This window comes from Cervus canadensis, chromosome X, assembly GCF_019320065.1.
Source record: "Cervus canadensis isolate Bull #8, Minnesota chromosome X, ASM1932006v1, whole genome shotgun sequence".
Lineage (NCBI taxonomy): Eukaryota > Metazoa > Chordata > Mammalia > Artiodactyla > Cervidae > Cervus > Cervus canadensis.
In genome coordinates this window covers 142466437-142482126 of record NC_057419.1, presented here as the reverse complement: position 1 = coordinate 142482126, position 15690 = coordinate 142466437, and the positions used below count along the sequence as shown (strand labels likewise).

At 52.0% G+C, this 15690-nt stretch overlaps 1 protein-coding gene across 6 annotated transcripts; it reads left to right on the top strand.

Moving 5' to 3' along the window:
• Positions 1 to 11461: 11461 nt before the first annotated feature.
• Positions 11462 to 15375, top strand: PNCK (pregnancy up-regulated nonubiquitous CaM kinase). 6 transcript variants are annotated; one of them, XM_043458501.1, is made up of 12 exons: positions 11462 to 11492; positions 12535 to 12604; positions 12755 to 12886; positions 13077 to 13151; positions 13257 to 13395; positions 13521 to 13644; positions 13796 to 13871; positions 13964 to 14076; positions 14179 to 14257; positions 14336 to 14423; positions 14606 to 14750; positions 15062 to 15375. In XM_043458501.1, exons 2-11 carry the CDS (start codon positions 12537 to 12539, stop codon positions 14741 to 14743), a joined length of 1032 nt encoding a protein of 343 aa, XP_043314436.1. In that variant the 5' UTR covers positions 11462 to 11492; positions 12535 to 12536; the 3' UTR covers positions 14744 to 14750; positions 15062 to 15375. The 6 variants fall into 6 exon arrangements, with proteins under 6 accessions (XP_043314436.1, XP_043314438.1, XP_043314435.1 ...); XM_043458503.1 differs by lacking the exon at positions 11462 to 11492 and adding an exon at positions 11680 to 11791 and having other exon boundaries at positions 13521 to 13602; XM_043458500.1 differs by lacking the exon at positions 11462 to 11492 and adding an exon at positions 11680 to 11791.
• Positions 15376 to 15690: the final 315 nt, after the last annotated feature.

Genomic DNA, 15690 nt, shown 5'->3' with positions numbered 1-15690 from the left:
TTTCCTTGTCTCCTGATTTCTTGGACTTACTCCTGATCCTTGAACCTCTTAGCCAGCTTTCCCAGCAGATGGGTGTTGCCTCTTTTACTTCTGAGGAGAGGGAGGCTCTTCTCCATCACAAGGTCCATATCCTGAGGGGAACTTCAGCCTTGAGTTGTTATCACTGCCTGGTGGGTTATGAACCAGCCCTACCCTTCAACTCTATTTGTTTCTCTTTTGTGGCTGTGATAAAGGTAATCTCTAGTTGACTCAGAGCCTAGGTCTCCTTCCTCCTTCTCTGAAGGATTTAGGCCCTGGGACTCTGGTGGGTTTTTTCTCCCCCACTAATCCAAGCGGCCTTCTCAGGCTAACAAACCTGGCAAATTTAGGGTGCTCAACAGGGAACCCATGGTTGCCTTTGCCAAACAGACTCTTTCTCTCATAGCTGGACAGCCACAAGCCCAGTTTTCCATGCTTAATTAAACACCTTTTCTGCCAAATCCCCAGAGTCAGGGACTGTCAGGGATCAGGCCAATTATACTGTCTCCTAAATTGCCATCAATGAATAGCAAGGAGACATAAGAAGACCTTAGATGAACAGTGCAAAGAAATAGAGGAAAACAACAGGATGGGAAAGACTAGAGATCTCTTCAAGAAAATTCGAGATATCAAGGGAGTATTTCCTGCAAGAGTGGACATGATAAGGACAGAAATGGCAAGGACCTAACAGAAACATAGAAGAGATTAAGACAAAAAAAAAAAAAGAGAGAGATTAAGAAGAGATGGCAAGAATGCACAGAAAAGTGAAAGTGAAGTCGCTCAGTCATGTCCAACTCCTTGCGACCCCATGGACTGTAGCCTGCCAGGCTCCTCTGTCCATGGGATTCTCCAGGCAAGAACACTGGAATGGGTTGCCATTTCCTTCTCCAGGGGATCTTCCTGACCCAGGGATCGAACTCTGGTCTCCAGCATTGCAGGCAGACTCTTCACCATCTGAGCCACCAGGGAAGTCCACAGACAAGCTATACAAAAAATATCTTAATGACCTAGATAACCACAATGGTGAGCCAGACATCCTGGAGTGAGAAGTCAAGTGGGCCTCAGGAACCATTAGTACCAACAAAGTTAGTGGAGGTGATGGAATTCCAGCTGAGCTATTTCAAATCCTAAAAGATGATGCTGTTAAAGTGCTGCACTCAATATACGAGCCAATTTGGAAAACTCAGCAGTGACTACAGGACTGGAAAAGGTCAGTTTTCATTCCAAGCCCAAGGAAGGCAATGTCAAAGATTGTTCAAACTACAGTATGGTTGTGCTCATTTCACACGCTAGCAAGGTAATGCTCAAAATCCTTCAAGCTAGGCTTCAACAGCACATGAACCAAGAACTTCCAGATGTACAACCTGGATTTAGAAAAGGCAGAGAAACCACAGATTAAATTGGCAACATCCGTTGGCTCATAGAGAAAGCAAAGCGATTCCAGAAAAACATCTTCTGCTTCATTGACCATGCTAAAGCTTTGGACTGTGTGAGTCACAACAAACTGTGGAAAATTCTTCAAGAGATGGGAATACCAGACCACCTTACTTGTCTCTTGAGAAATCTGTATGCAGGTCGAGAAGCAACAGTTAGAACTGGACATGGAACAATGGACTTTGGTTCAAAATTGGGAAAGGAGTATGTCAAGGCTGTATATTTTCACCCTGCTTATTTAACGTATATGCAGAGTACACCACACAAAATGCTGGGCTGGCTGAAGCACAAACTGGAATCAAGATTGCCTGGAGAAATATCAATAAACTCAAATATGCAGATGACACCACCCTAATGGCAGAAAGCAAAGAGCTTTTCTTCTTTCAAGAGGAGAGTGAAAAAGCTGACTTAAAACCCAACATTCCAGAAACTAAGATCGGGTTGGCAGCCAGTCCCATCACCTCAGGGCAAATAGGAGGGAAGAAAGTGGAAGCAGTGACAGATTTTATTTTCTCAGTTCAGTTCAGTCACTCAGTCCTGTCCGACTCTTTGTGACCCCATGAACTGCAGCATGCCTGGATTCTCTGTCTATCACCAACTCCTGGAGCTTGTTCAAAATCATGACCATCGAGTCAGTGATGCCATCCAACAATCTCATCCTCTGTCATCCCGTTCTTGGGCTCCAAAAATCACTGCAGACAGTGACTGCAGTCATGAAATTAAAAGACCTTTGCTCCTTGGAAGGAAGCTATGACACACCTAAGACAGTGTATTAAAAAGCAGAGATATCACTTTGCTGACAAAGGTCTTTCTGGTTAAAGCTATGTTTTTTCCAGTAGTCACGTACATATCTGAGAATTGGACCTTAAAGAATGCTGAGCGCCAAAGAATTGATGCTTTCGAACTGTGGTGCTGGACAAGAGTCTTGAGAGTCCCTTGGACAGCAAGGAGATCAAACCGGCCCATCCTAAAGGAAATCAACCCTGAATATTCATTGGAATGACTGATGCTAAAGCTGAATCTCCAATACTTGGGCCACCTGATGTGAAGAACTGACTCCTTGTAAAGGACCCTGATGCTGGGAAAGATTGAAGGCAGGAGGAGAAGGGGATGATAGAGGATGAGATGATTGGATGACATCACTGACTCGATGGACATGAGTTTGAGCAAACTCTGGGTGGTGGTGAAGGACAGGGAAGCCTGGTGTGCTGCATTCCACAGGGTCACAAAGAGTTGGACATGACTTAGTGACTGAACAACAACAACAAAATTGCCATCTAGACTTATCTCTGAAACACTGTCTTGAATGTTTAAGGAGGTCCACCCATTTCACCCATTCAAATCCCTGGCAGCACACTCCCTTCTTAGGCTTCTGGGATATCTATCAAGGACACTGGCAAAGTGCCAGGATGAATAACCAGGATCTGGCCAGAATCCATCAGACCCCTGTGTCGTCATGACACCCTAAACAAAATGGGAGCAACTGTAGACCCCCTGAAAGAGTCTTAGCTAGGATGCATATTAGCTAATCAGGGAAAATTTAGACAGTGTGGTTTAAGAAAAAAAATTAATTTTCTTTTGTAATCCTGTATGGCTCCAATACAAACTAGAGGACCAAGACATCTGGCCAGAAAATTGTCATTGAGTTACAACGCTATCTTGCAGCTGGACCTATTTTGTCAAAGGAAAGGGGAATGGAGGGGAGTCCCATATGTTCAAATTCCTGTCCTTAATCTAAGATCCAGGTCTAAAGAACTCCCATCAGACGTGGCTGGCTCAAACTCCTTCAAAATGGCTTCTTCCCTGACAGGAGACCGATGTTTTGGAGAGCCCCCTTATGAGTCCAGCTCTGGGAATTCCCACCTCCCCCGATTCTGAGAGGGGACAGTCTTCCAGATCATCCCCCCTAACTCCTCATCTGGGCGTCTGCAGTCCCCAGGTCTCCATGAATCAGCTCATGGACTTGGCCTTTGGAGTATTCAGTGATAGCGATAAGGTTGAAGAAACAAACCAGATTCAGGGACAATAAGGATGAAAAGCACAATTACTGGGGGCAGCCCTGACCCCTGCACCACCTCAGAGTTACCCTCCCTTACAAAAGCCCACGGTGCGGCCAGAGTTCAAGAAGCCAGGATCAGAGCCACCGTCTTGCCAAGAAAGTATTGAAGTGTGGCCAAGAGGGCCATTGCAAGGATGAATGCCCTCTGTATGGGAAAAGCCCACTGGGTCCCTGCCTGATATGAAAACGAGAGGGCCACTGGAAGTGGGACTGGCTAGGACCCTTCCTGGCTCGAAAAGGAAACCTGGTCATTTGTCTGGAGGAGCCTCAGGTAACACTTGACGTGGCAGGTAGGACAGTTATTTTCTTATCAGATATGAGGGCCACCTACTCTGTGCTAACTGATTTCCCTGGACCCTGGTCCTCCTGATCGTGTGTGATAATGGGGCTCGATGGATAGCCAAAGCTAAGCAATAAGCCCCCTACCACCCTCAACTGCTTGCTAGGAAGTCATACCTTCACACGTCAGTTTCTGCTCAGGCCTGAGCATGCCTTCCGCTTGCTGGGAAGGGACTTGCTCACTCAATTCGAGACAAGAGTCCAACTTGGAGAACCTTACAAGGAAGCCACACCCCAAGAGAAACGATCGTTCTTGCCTGTGGGAGCCTGCCTCAGTTTTAAGCCAGAGGGGGTCTCCCCTCCACCTCAGGTCGATTCTCAAGGGAACCCCACTGTGTGTGATGCTGAGATTTTTGGTGGAGCTACTGCTGTCAGGCTACTTTTAGAAACAAGACCACGTGAGGCTGTTGGCCAGTCTCTGCAGATATGAGGCTGAACTGGGAGCCATCATCAGAGAATTTTTTTAAACCCATGGAAGATCTTCAAATAAATAGTTTATAGATAAGTTACCAAAATGGGAGGCCACCTGTCTGATTAAACTAACCATGTTAGTCGCTCTGTTGTGTCTGACTCTTTGCGACCCCATGGAGTGTAGCCCACCAGGCTCCTCTGTCCATGGGATTCTCCAGGCAAGAATACTGGAGTGGGTTGCCATTTCCTTCTCCAGGGGATCTTCCTGACCCAGAGATCGAATGCGGGTCTCTTGCACTGCAGGCAGACTCTTTACCATCTGAGCCACTAGGGAAGCCCTGTAACCATAGCTAACCATAGCTGGTAGGAATCTGGGGGGAGGCTCTCTCCCCTAAGCTAAATGAGGGAAACTCAAACATGCCAATATAGGTGAATGGGTGTGTCAGTCCTTTAATGCCATTGAGGTGGCCACCCAATTGTTTGATGTAAAAAAAAAAAAAAATGATCTTCTTGTTTTGTAAATCTAGTCTTTACAGGACCAGAGGTGTGGCTCCAGAAATAATCAAATGCAGGGGACGTCAGTTGGCTCCCTGGTCTGGGAAGATCCCACCTGCTGTGGAGCAACTAAGCCCATGTGCCATAACCACTGAGCCTGTGATCGCAGAACCCGTGAGCTGCAATTACCGAGCCTACGCCCCCTAGAGCCCGTGCTCAGCAACAAGAGAAGCCACTGCAATGAGAAGCCTGCACACCGCAACTAGAGAGTAGCCTCCACTTGCTGCAACTAGAGAAAAGCCCACACAGCAACGAAGACCCCCGCACAGCCAAAATAATAATAATAATAATAATAACATAAAGCTGAAAAAATGCACAACTTGCAAAAGAGGGTGGGTAACTTAGACCTTAACTGGTCAAGGACAAATAGAAATTCTAAGTGGATCCTTCTAGCACTTGCCCCTGCTCGTGTGTATCTTCCCACTGGCTCCCAGCATTTGCCTTCCATGTATTTAACTGACTAATTCCAGCAGGCAGGTAGAGAGTGCTCAGAATTATTAACCCTTACCTTCAGGAGAAGCAATGTTGGAAACTACAGCCAAGGGCTTACATGTTGCTCCTTCTGCCTTTGCTTTTGACAGATGCCATTCATTTCCAAAGTGACGTAGATCAGCTCCTTTCCACCCTACCCCCTATTCAGTGACATGGTTTTGTACATTTCTAACCTATGTTGATTCTTTTTGTCACAGTCTGCATTCCTTCTGAGGCTGAAAGCTCAGCCTCTCTGCACACTGGAGCTGAATTGAGTCTCAGAGACAGAGTTTCATGTAAAATAGAAAGAAAGAAAGAAAAGTGAAGTCACTCAGTTGTGTCTGACTCTTTGTGACCCCATGGACTATAGCCCACCAGGCTCCACCATCCATGGCATTTTCTAGGCAAAAGTATTTTGTGGGTTGCCATTTCCTTCTCCAGGGGATCTTCCTGACCCAGGGATCGAACCCGGCATGGCGGGCAGATGCTTTACCGTCTGAGCCACCAGGGAATCCCAAAGTAGAAAAGTAGAAAAGGATAGCTTTATTGCTTTGCCAGGCAAAAGGGGACATAGCAGACTACTGCCCTCAAAACCGTGTGTCCCAGCTTGGAGAAGACAGTGAGGAATTTTATAGTAATTGTTCAAAGAGAGCAGGATCAGCCTGTGGACCTTCTTCTGATGGTGGTGAGGTAAGTAAGCATCAAGATTATCAGCCTTCAGGTCCAACTGATCTGGGGTCTACATTTTTTGTGGGCAGTGTACCAGAGGGGGTTTCCAGAATCTGCAGGACAGCTCAAAGATGTTGTTCTGTGTAGACAGGGAAACAAGACCTTGCACCAAGCCTGCTCTGAACAGTTTATTTCTCCCTGGTGTGACATCCCCTCCCTCTCCTAAGGAACAACTGCTTGTATCTGCCCCTTGGAACTCAGGGAAGGTCATGGAGGCTGAATGAATGCTGTTTCCTGTGATCAAAGACACAGGCACACAGAAAGGGTTTGGGCCCCGGAGGATCACTTCCTGGGATCTCCCAGCCTCCTCCCTCTTTCTACTTGACGGTTTTCTGCAGGGTGTCACATATCTACCGTTGACAGCATCATCACGCAGAGTATTTTCATGGCCCTAAACACACCCTGGGCTTACCCTAGTCAAACCCTACCCATCTTCTCAAACCCCTGGCAATCCCTGATCTATTACCGCCTGTAGCTTTGCTTTTTCTGAAATATCATATAAATGTAATCATACAGTATGCAGCCTTTCCCAAACTGGCTTGTTTGCTTATCAATGTGCATTTAAGATCTGTGCTTTTTTTTTTCATGGCTGCATAGCTCTTTCCTCTTTATCATTGAATCGTATTTCATTGACCAGATGGGCCACAGTGCGTTGATCCATTCACCTAAGAAAGTACATGTTGGCTGCTTCCAAATTTTTGCTGATTGTGAATACAGCTGATGTGAATATTTGTGTGCTGGTTTTTCTGTGCCTGGTTTGTCTCTGAAAATACAAAGGGGTGTGGTTGCAGGATTGTATGGTAAGAGTGCATTTAGTTTGGTAAGACACCACTAAACTGTCCTCCAAAGTGGCTGCACCATTTTGCAATCCCTCCAGATTGCAAACTCCAGGAATCAGAGTTCTTGTTGCTCTACAGCCTCTACATGCCACTATGGGTGTTGTCCATGGTCCGGATTTTGGCCATTATCTTAGGTATGTAGTGGTGTCTTATCATTTGAATTTGCAATGCATAAATGACCTATGATGTTAAACATCTTTCCATATGCTTATTTGCCCTCTGTATTTTTCCTTAATTAGGTATTTTTGGCCTATCTTTAAATTGGGTTGTTTGTGTTCTGTTCAATTCTCAGAGTTCCTTATCTATTTTGGGCCTTTCGTGGATCACAACCTTGAGATGGTGAAGGGGCTTGCATAACTCAATGAGAAAGCAAAGGAATTCCAGAAAAACATCTACTTCTGCTTCATTGACTACAGGGAAGCCTTTGACTGTGTGGATCACAACAAACTGTGGAAAATTTTTCCAGGGATGGGAATATCAGACCACCCAACCTGTCTCCTGAGAAACCTGTATGCAGGTCAAGAAACAATAGTTAGAACCTTACATGTAACAACAGACTGGTTCCAAATCGGGAAAGGAGTATGTCAAAGCTGTATATTGTCACCCTGCTTATTTAACTTATATGCAAGAGTACATCATGCGAAATGCCTGACTGGATGAAGCACAAGCTGGAATCAAGATTGCTGGGAAAAATATCAACAGCCTCACATATGCAGATGATACCACCCTTTCGGCAGAAAGTGAAGAGGAACTAAAGAGCCTCTTGATGAAAGTGAAAGAGGAGAGTGAAAAAGCTGGCTTAAAGCTCAACATTCAGAAACTAAGATCATGGCATCTGGTCCCATCGCTTCCTGGCAAATAGATGGGGAAACAATGGAAACAGTGACAGACTTTATTTTTATTTTCTTGGGCTCCAAAATAACTGCAGATGGTGACGGCAGCCATGAAATTAAAAGAAACTTTCTCCTTGGAAGAAAAGGTATGACAAACCTAGACAGCATATTAAAAAGCAGAGACATTACTTTGCCGACAAAGGTCCATCTAATCAAAGCTATAGTTTTTACACTAGTCATGTATGGATGTGAGAGTTGGACTATAAAGGAAGCTGAGCACTAAAGAATTGATGCTTTTGAACTGTGGTGTTGAAGACTCTTGAGAGTCCCTTGGACTGCAAGGAGATCAAACCAGTCTTAAAGGAAATCAGTCCTGAATATTCATTGGAAGGACTGATGCTGAAGCTGAAACTCCAATACTTTGGCCACCCGATGTGAATAACTGACTCACTGGAAAAGACCCTGATGCTGGGAAAGATTGAAGACAGGAGGAGAATGGGATGACAGAGGATGAGATGATTGGATGGCATCACTGACTCAATGGACATGAGTTTGAGCAAGCTCCAGGAGATAGAGAAGGGCAAGGAAGCCTGGTGTGCTGCAACCCATGGGGACCCAAAGAGTTGGACACGACTTAGTGACTGAACAGCAACATCTATTCTAGATACCAGTCCTATATCAGATCTACCTTTTGCAAAGATTTTCTCCCAGGCTGTGGCTTGTCTTCTCCCTGTCTCTCTCTTTTTTTCTCATTGTTTTAATAGCGTTGTCTACAGAGCAAAGTCACAGTTTGATACAGTGCAAAGTATCATTTTTTCTTTCATGGACCATGCTTTCCATATTGCATCCCTAAACTCATCACCAAACCCGAGGTAAGACAAATTTTTCTCCTATGTTTTCTTCTAGATGTTTGCCATTTTACATTTAGGTCTGTAATCCACCTTGAGTTCATTTTTCTGTAAGGGGTCCCCTGAAAAGATTTTGAAAAGCTCTTTACCCACCACCATATAACACACACACACATGTATTGTGAAGTTGACATCTACAGTATTTCAACGGATGTTTCAACAGTCGTGAAGGTATAATTTCCGGTGTATTGTAAATAGTAGATTTCTTTTTTTTTTTTTTAAGGGTATGGTATATATATATTTTTCCAGTAGTAAGTGATCCATTGTCTTCACCTGGGAGAGCATCCTGCAGGAGGTAGAGCTTACACTGGGATTAGAAAAATGAGAACATTTGGATAAATGCAGCAGACTTTGAAGGCCATTTGGGGGTCAGTAGTCAGGCAAATGAAGGCTTAGAAGTGGAAAATCATGGCCTCAAGAGTAAAGGAAGAGTTCTACACAAATAGAGGAACATAAGCTCTGGAGAGATTGTCTTAAATCCAATTTTTAGGGGAGGGGTAGCCAGCTACTGAAGGACCTGGAGATTTCTGCATGACTAGACTCAGCTGGAAAGTGGGATCATGGAAGCTTTTGAGGAAGAAGGTACCATCAGAAAAGGTGAGAAGGACAAGGAAGACCCCAGCGTTTTCAGTCTGATGCTTTGAGATACGGCAGTTCCACTAAACAAGACAGGCAGGTGGGGAGAGAAGAGAGAAGCAAAGACAAGAACGTGTGTTCAGGTGTGTTTCGCATGAGTTCACTTTGAAACATTCGAACAGAAATGTCTAATAAGTGGTTAGTGATAGGTTCTATAATTTAGACTGCCTTATAAACTTGCTGCTGCTAAGTCGCTTCAGTCGTGTCCAACTCTGTGTGGCCCCATAGATGGCAGCCTACTAGGCTCCACCATCCCTGGGATTCTCCAGGCAAGAACACTGGAGTGGGCTGCCATTTCCTTCTCCATGTAAATAGTAGATTTCAAACAAAAACTATGAGATCACTTTTTCCACTTCCACAGGTGATTTTCATGCTGCAGGCCCTTTGGAGGTGGTTCTTTTTCTTCCTGCCTCCCCTTTCCATCTGCTGCCCCTCCTTTGCGGTCCTTCTTCACGCAGGCCGCCTTTTATTATTCACCCATCCTTGTACTTTTCCAAAACACCAATTACATTTCTTGTTAGGACCTGTGACCACGGGGGCAGTGGATTAGACATGTGGATGTGTAATTATGAAACAAGCAAGTAAGATGTGGTTTCTGTGTCAATTAGTCCAAGTGTCCAAAAACAAATAGTGCTTCCTGCCAGCATGAGATGGGTTTCACTGTTGGCTCTGTTCCTCATTTTTTCATCTTTTAGGTGGAGACTCCAGGAAACCCTGTGCACAGATCAGAGCAGTTGGGAGGGGGGCCCAGGCTGCCAAGTGCTGAGGCCCCTGGAGCCTTCTCAAGGGAATTGAGAGAGGCGGTTGAGAAAGCAAACCTAAGAGGGTGTTCCCCGACCCCCAGGTTTTAAAATGTAGTTTGAATTGGAGGATAATTGCTTTACCATGTTGTGTAGGTTTCTGCCATACATCAGCATGAATCAGCCATAGGTATACATATGTCCCCTTCCCTCTTGAACCTCCCTCCCACCTCCCATCCCAGCTCACCCTCTCAGTTGTCACAGAGCCCCAAGACCCCCTCTTTCGAACAGAGGATATGCAAGCATTGAGTTATGGAGAGACGATTTTGATTTTTTTATCTTTTGGCCCGCATGGTGTGTGGGATCTTTGTGTTTCCCCTGACCAGGGATCAAACCCATGTCCCTCCACTGGAACAGTGGGGTCTTAACCACTGGACCACCAGGGGTCTTGAGAGAGAGTTTTAAAAACCTTTGCCTGCCCCGTGGACCCTCTTGAACACTTTGTGTCAGACTGAGGGCCTACAGACACCTAGAGGACAGATTCAGTGGGATACTCCCAGACCCTGAGGTTCCTTGAAGACCCTGCAACACTGGCCTGTGTGGGTGCCCTCCTGTCAACAGCCAGGACACCTGTCGTCCCCATCCTTGGTGGGACCTGGACCCCCTGGGAGGAGTGCCAGAACTGAGATGAGACTGGATGGGCCGAATCTACTTATTGTCGGATGAAGGACTGGATTCAGTCACCCAGCACTTAACTTCCTAAGTGATTCTCCTGGGCCAGGTCGGCAGAGACACTCTCTGGGAATGGATGCTTTGCTGAGATGTATGCTCTTCAGACAAGGCAGGCAGGGTGACGTTTTACAGAACGTGTTGGAGGGGGACAGTTGAGGCCTGTTGGAGGAAGTAACATTCAAGTTGAGACCTGATGGAATGAGGGAACCAACCAAGCAGATGCCTGAGTGAAGAGTATTCCAGGCGCAAGGCTGGCAAGGGCCAGTGCAGAAGCCCTAGGGCACGTGCCTGGGTGGCATGTTTGAGCAGCAGTCAAGAAGCCGGTGTGGCTGAAGCTGGCCACAGCTGCTAGAGCAAGGGGCAGAGTGTGTAGAGAGCGGCCAGAGCATTGATGGGGGAGAGGGACCCATCCTGCAGAACCCTGGGCCCCCTGAAGGATTCCTGCTTTGGTTTGCAGTGACACAAAGTGCCCCAGCAGGGTTTGGAACTCATGGTTGGCCAGATCTCAAGGAAAGGCATGCTGCAGCGGCTTGGGGTGGGGGCGGGGGAGAAGGGGCCAGTCGGAGGGGGTAAGGGTGTAATCAGAGGGCAGGGGACCCCAGCGAGGAGGCTGTGCTGTCCCCACCTGAGAGCCCAGGCGGGCTCAGGCCAGGGCTGCCAGAAGCGGCAGTGGCAAGGCTGGGGCGAGGGCGGGAAGCTGTTTTCGGCCAATCAGTCTGGACGGCCTGTCGTCGGAGAGGACGGTAGAGCGGGAGACCTGAAGGCAGGCGAAGAGCCAAGGGCAACATGTGGGTGAAGAAACTTCTGCATGGCTGCCGCGGTGGTGGTGCAAAGGCCCTGGGGTTGACCCCGTCAGGTTGCCGACGGGGGTCGGGGGGTGGTGGTTTCTGGAGCCAGCAGGAACCCGCACAAATGACCAAGGAAGGAGGCGGGGGCGGCCGGCGTGGGCCGATTGCCTTACAAGGCGCCCTGCAGGGCCACACACAGGGCCGTGCACAGAGGAGGCGGGGCTGCCCGGGCGCGGGAGGGGGGCTTGGCGTGGCGGCCACTGCCCAGGGGCGACGCTGCGGCTTCGCTGGGGCCCCAGGTCCGCAACGAGCGCGCGCCCAAGCGGGGCGCGGGCTGGCGGAGGGGGGGGCGCGCAGGCCGGGGGCGGGGGGTGGCGCGCGCAGGCAGGGGGACGCGCGCAGGGGCTCGGGCCGTAGCCGGCGCCGCGCACACCTGTCACGCCCAGCGCGCCCCCGGCCGGCACGCGCGCGGCCCACGCAGCTCCGGACGCGGGAGGCCCGGGCTGCCGAGTCCCTCCCGCCGCGAGGCGCCGCGGGGCTGGGCTGCGCTGGGCCGCCGCGTAGGTAGCCGTGGCGGGCGGCTGTGCGCCGGGGTCGCAGGTGCATCTCGGGCGGGTCGGAGCCCTCGGGAGGGAGGGGGGTCGTGGGTGGCAGGTCTAGGCCTGGGGGTGAGCGGGAGCGGTGGCGGGGCGAGCGGCCCGGGGCGAGGGGGAAGGGGTACGGAGCCTTCTGGAAGGCTGCCGATCACGGCTGACTAGGGGGTGCAGGGGCGGAGAGGGGGGCGTCTGGGCGCTGGGCGCTGTCGGGGGTGGCCGTGCGCGGGAGCGGGGAGGAGGGTGGGCGTCCGCCTGGGAGTGCGGACCCGGACGGTGGGGGAGGGGCGGGCCGGGCCGGGCCGGGCTGAGGGAGGGTGTGCGGGACCGGGTTTCCGGACTGAGGCTATCGCTGAGGGCGCCCTGGGGGCACTGCTGAGTCTGGGATTGGAGGCCGGGGCTGCCCCTCGCCCCGGGGAGCCTCCCCCCACCTCCCCCTGCACCCCCAGATATGCTGCTGCTCAAGAAACAGACGGAGGATATCAGCAGCGTCTATGAGATCCGGGAGAAGCTCGGCTCGTGAGTGTGTGTGTGTGTCTAAGGGAATTTGTGTGTCTGCGTCGGGTGGGGGGAGGGTGCCATGGGACCGAGAGGGCCTCCCCATCTCCTTCAGCTCAGGGGGTCCTTTCCTGTCCTCTCCCTGCCTGCCTGCCTGCCTCTCTGCCGCAGGGGCGCTTTCTCCGAGGTGGTCCTGGCCCAGGAGCGCGGTTCCTCACACCTTGTCGCTCTCAAGTGCATCCCCAAGAAGGCTCTTCGAGGCAAGGAGGCCTTGGTGGAAAATGAGATCGCGGTGCTCCGCAGGTGTGCGCCCCGCCGGTCCGGGGAGTATTCTGGGCTGGAGCGCCTACCCCCCCCGCCACCCCGCCTCCTTCGTGGCCCCAAGAAAGGCCTGTCCTGGGGCTCTGCCTGGCTGGACTGGGCGGGGAGGAAGTAAAGAAGCTGCTGGGCTTCCCAGTGGCGGCCCACAGGGGACTTCTTTGTGCCGTTGCAGGGTCAGTCACCCCAACATCGTGGCTCTGGAAGATGTCCATGAGAGCCCTTCCCACCTCTATCTGGCCATGGAGCTGTGAGGAGGGCAGGGTCAGGCGGGGTGGGGTGGGGGGCGCCTGGTTTGGGTGGTAAGCTGGGGCCCAGGGGGGGCCTGGGTCTGCTGAGTTGCTGCTCTCCTCAGGGTGACAGGGGGTGAGCTGTTCGATCGAATCATGGAGCGTGGCTCCTACACGGAGAAGGACGCTAGCCACCTGGTGGGCCAGGTCCTTGGCGCTGTCTCCTACCTGCACAGCCTGGGCATCGTGCACCGAGACCTCAAGGTGCCTGCCCACCTGGGGCTTGCCCGGTGTCCCTGTGCCAGGGATCTGGGGAACCTGAAGGCACCCAGCTCCAAGAGCTGCTCCGGGGCTGACCTGCCGTTCTTTCTGCCATCTGTGCATCACAGCCTGAAAACCTCCTCTATGCCACCCCCTTCGAGGACTCCAAGATCATGGTCTCTGACTTCGGCCTCTCCAAAATCCAGGCTGGTAACATGCTAGGCACCGCTTGTGGGACCCCAGGCTATGTGGGTGAGTGAGGGGGTGCCCCCAGGCTCCGTGGGGAGCCAGGGGAGGGGGCAGGGGACCCTGTGGGTGCCGTGGTGCCAGGGGCAGGGCAGGCGGTGGGTCCACTAAGCTGCACTGAAGGCACAGTGTGCATCTGTCTGTCTCTGGCCTCCAGCCCCGGAGCTCTTGGAGCAGAAACCCTATGGGAAGGCTGTAGATGTGTGGGCCCTGGGTGTCATCTCCTACATCCTGTGAGTGACCACTGGGAAGGTTCTTCTGCCTGCCTGCCCCCGGCTGGGTTGGGGAGGTTTGGACAGCTGGCTGATTCATCTCTGGGTGCCAGGCTGTGTGGGTACCCCCCCTTCTATGATGAGAGCGACCCTGAACTCTTCAGCCAGATCCTGAGGGCCAGCTACGAGTTTGACTCTCCCTTTTGGGATGACATCTCAGAATCAGGTGAACTTGAGGCTGATCCAGAGCTCAGGGAGGCGGGTAGGGACGAGGGCCCGTGGGGACGTGGGGGACTGACCCCAGCCTGATCTGGCTTCCCGGCTCCAGCCAAAGACTTCATCCGGCACCTTCTGGAGCGAGACCCTCAGAAGAGATTCACCTGCCAGCAGGCCTTACAGCATCTTTGGTGAGTGGGACCCCTGCTGAACTGTCCAGGAGGAACCTTCAGAACCCCCACTGCCACTGACCTCCGGCTGCCCCCTAGGATCTCTGGGGATACAGCCTTTGACAAGGACATCCTGGGCTCTGTCAGTGAGCAGATCCAGAAGAATTTTGCTCGGAATCACTGGAAGGTCAGTGTGGACAGGGACCTGGGGGAACCAGCTCAAGGCTGGCTGCTCCTTCCGTCAGCCTCAGGAGGATGGTCTGGGCGGCCAGTGACCTTTGTGGGCCTGCAAGTCTTAGAGAACCTCTTTATGGGCCTCCAAGTCTTGGGCCCGAGACGTGGTGGCCTGATACCCCTCTCTCCTGGCAGCGCGCATTCAATGCTACCTCCTTCCTCCGCCACATCCGCAAGTTGGGGCAGAGCCCGGAGGGTGAGGAGGTCTCTGGAAGAAGGGTGATGAGCCGCAGCCACCCGGGCCTCCCGACTGGCCAGCCCCCCGAGTGGTGACAGCCAGGTGCATGCTGGGAGATGGCTCCTTGGCGAACTCCAGAAGTGGCAGGCCTCGGGCGGCCTAGAGCTCAGTGGGCTGAGGGCAGAGAGTGCAGACAGGGGTGGGGGGGCGGGGGCAGGGTCCCCAAGAAAGGGATGAGAGTGAGGTGGGGGGTCAGGCCATGCTTCCGGCCTGGATACTTGAGGGGCCGGTTGTCAGGCCCCAGTGGGCACCTGTGCTGAGAGCCTGGGCTGGAGGCTGGGGGCATAGGGCAGGCCATGGGGGGCCTCCTCAGCGTCAGCTTTCCTGTGCTTCTCTCCTCCCCTCTCCTCCAGGCAGGTGCCCAGGCTGAGTGCATGGACCCTCAGACCCCCCTGCTCCACACACCCCACCCCGTCAGCCCAGGGCGGGTCGCCGCAGGGAGAGTTGGAGTCCTGTTGGGTGGGGTGCATGGCGCTGGGGTGGGGTGTTTGCAGACTTCCCCTCCCCTGTTGCCACCACACCCCAGCTACGAGCCAAGAGGCCCCAGGGGTGTCCGGCCCGCGCGTGTTCTGTGCTTCGCTGTGGGTGGTCCTGCTTGTGTTGTGGCCCTCCGGATCCCCCACCTGCCCCAGTCTCCCCCAAATCAATAAAGACAGACAGAGCAGTGGGCAGTGGTGAACTGGAAGGAGGGATGAGGGGTGGCAGGGCGAGGGTGGAGGGGGCTGGATGTCTTCCACGGGAAGGAAATCAAGGAGGCAGGTCCACTGCCACGAGACTTGGCCCATCACTGCCCGAGCTTTCACACACAAGTGCCCGGCGGGCCAAGGATTTCCTGTCCCTACTCTCCAAAGTGCCAGCAAGAGGCAGCCCAGAGGGCCAGCGGGGCCACCAGTCGGGGTTGGCCTGCATGTGACTCTGGGGCCCTAGGAGAGAATGGGTGCATCTCCTGCTGGCAGCGGGGGTGGGAGGTGGGGAGGGCTGT

Excerpts from the sequence above, each read along its gene's own strand:
- PNCK (XM_043458501.1), top strand. The coding sequence starts at position 12,537 with ATGCTGCTGCTCAAGAAACAGACGGAGGATATCAGCAGCGTCTATGAG. Across the intron at positions 12,887-13,076 it reads GAGATCGCGGTGCTCCGCAG|GGTCAGTCACCCCAACATCG; the intron begins GTGTGCGCCCCG and ends GTGCCGTTGCAG. Across the intron at positions 13,152-13,256 it reads CTCTATCTGGCCATGGAGCT|GGTGACAGGGGGTGAGCTGT; the intron begins GTGAGGAGGGCA and ends TGCTCTCCTCAG.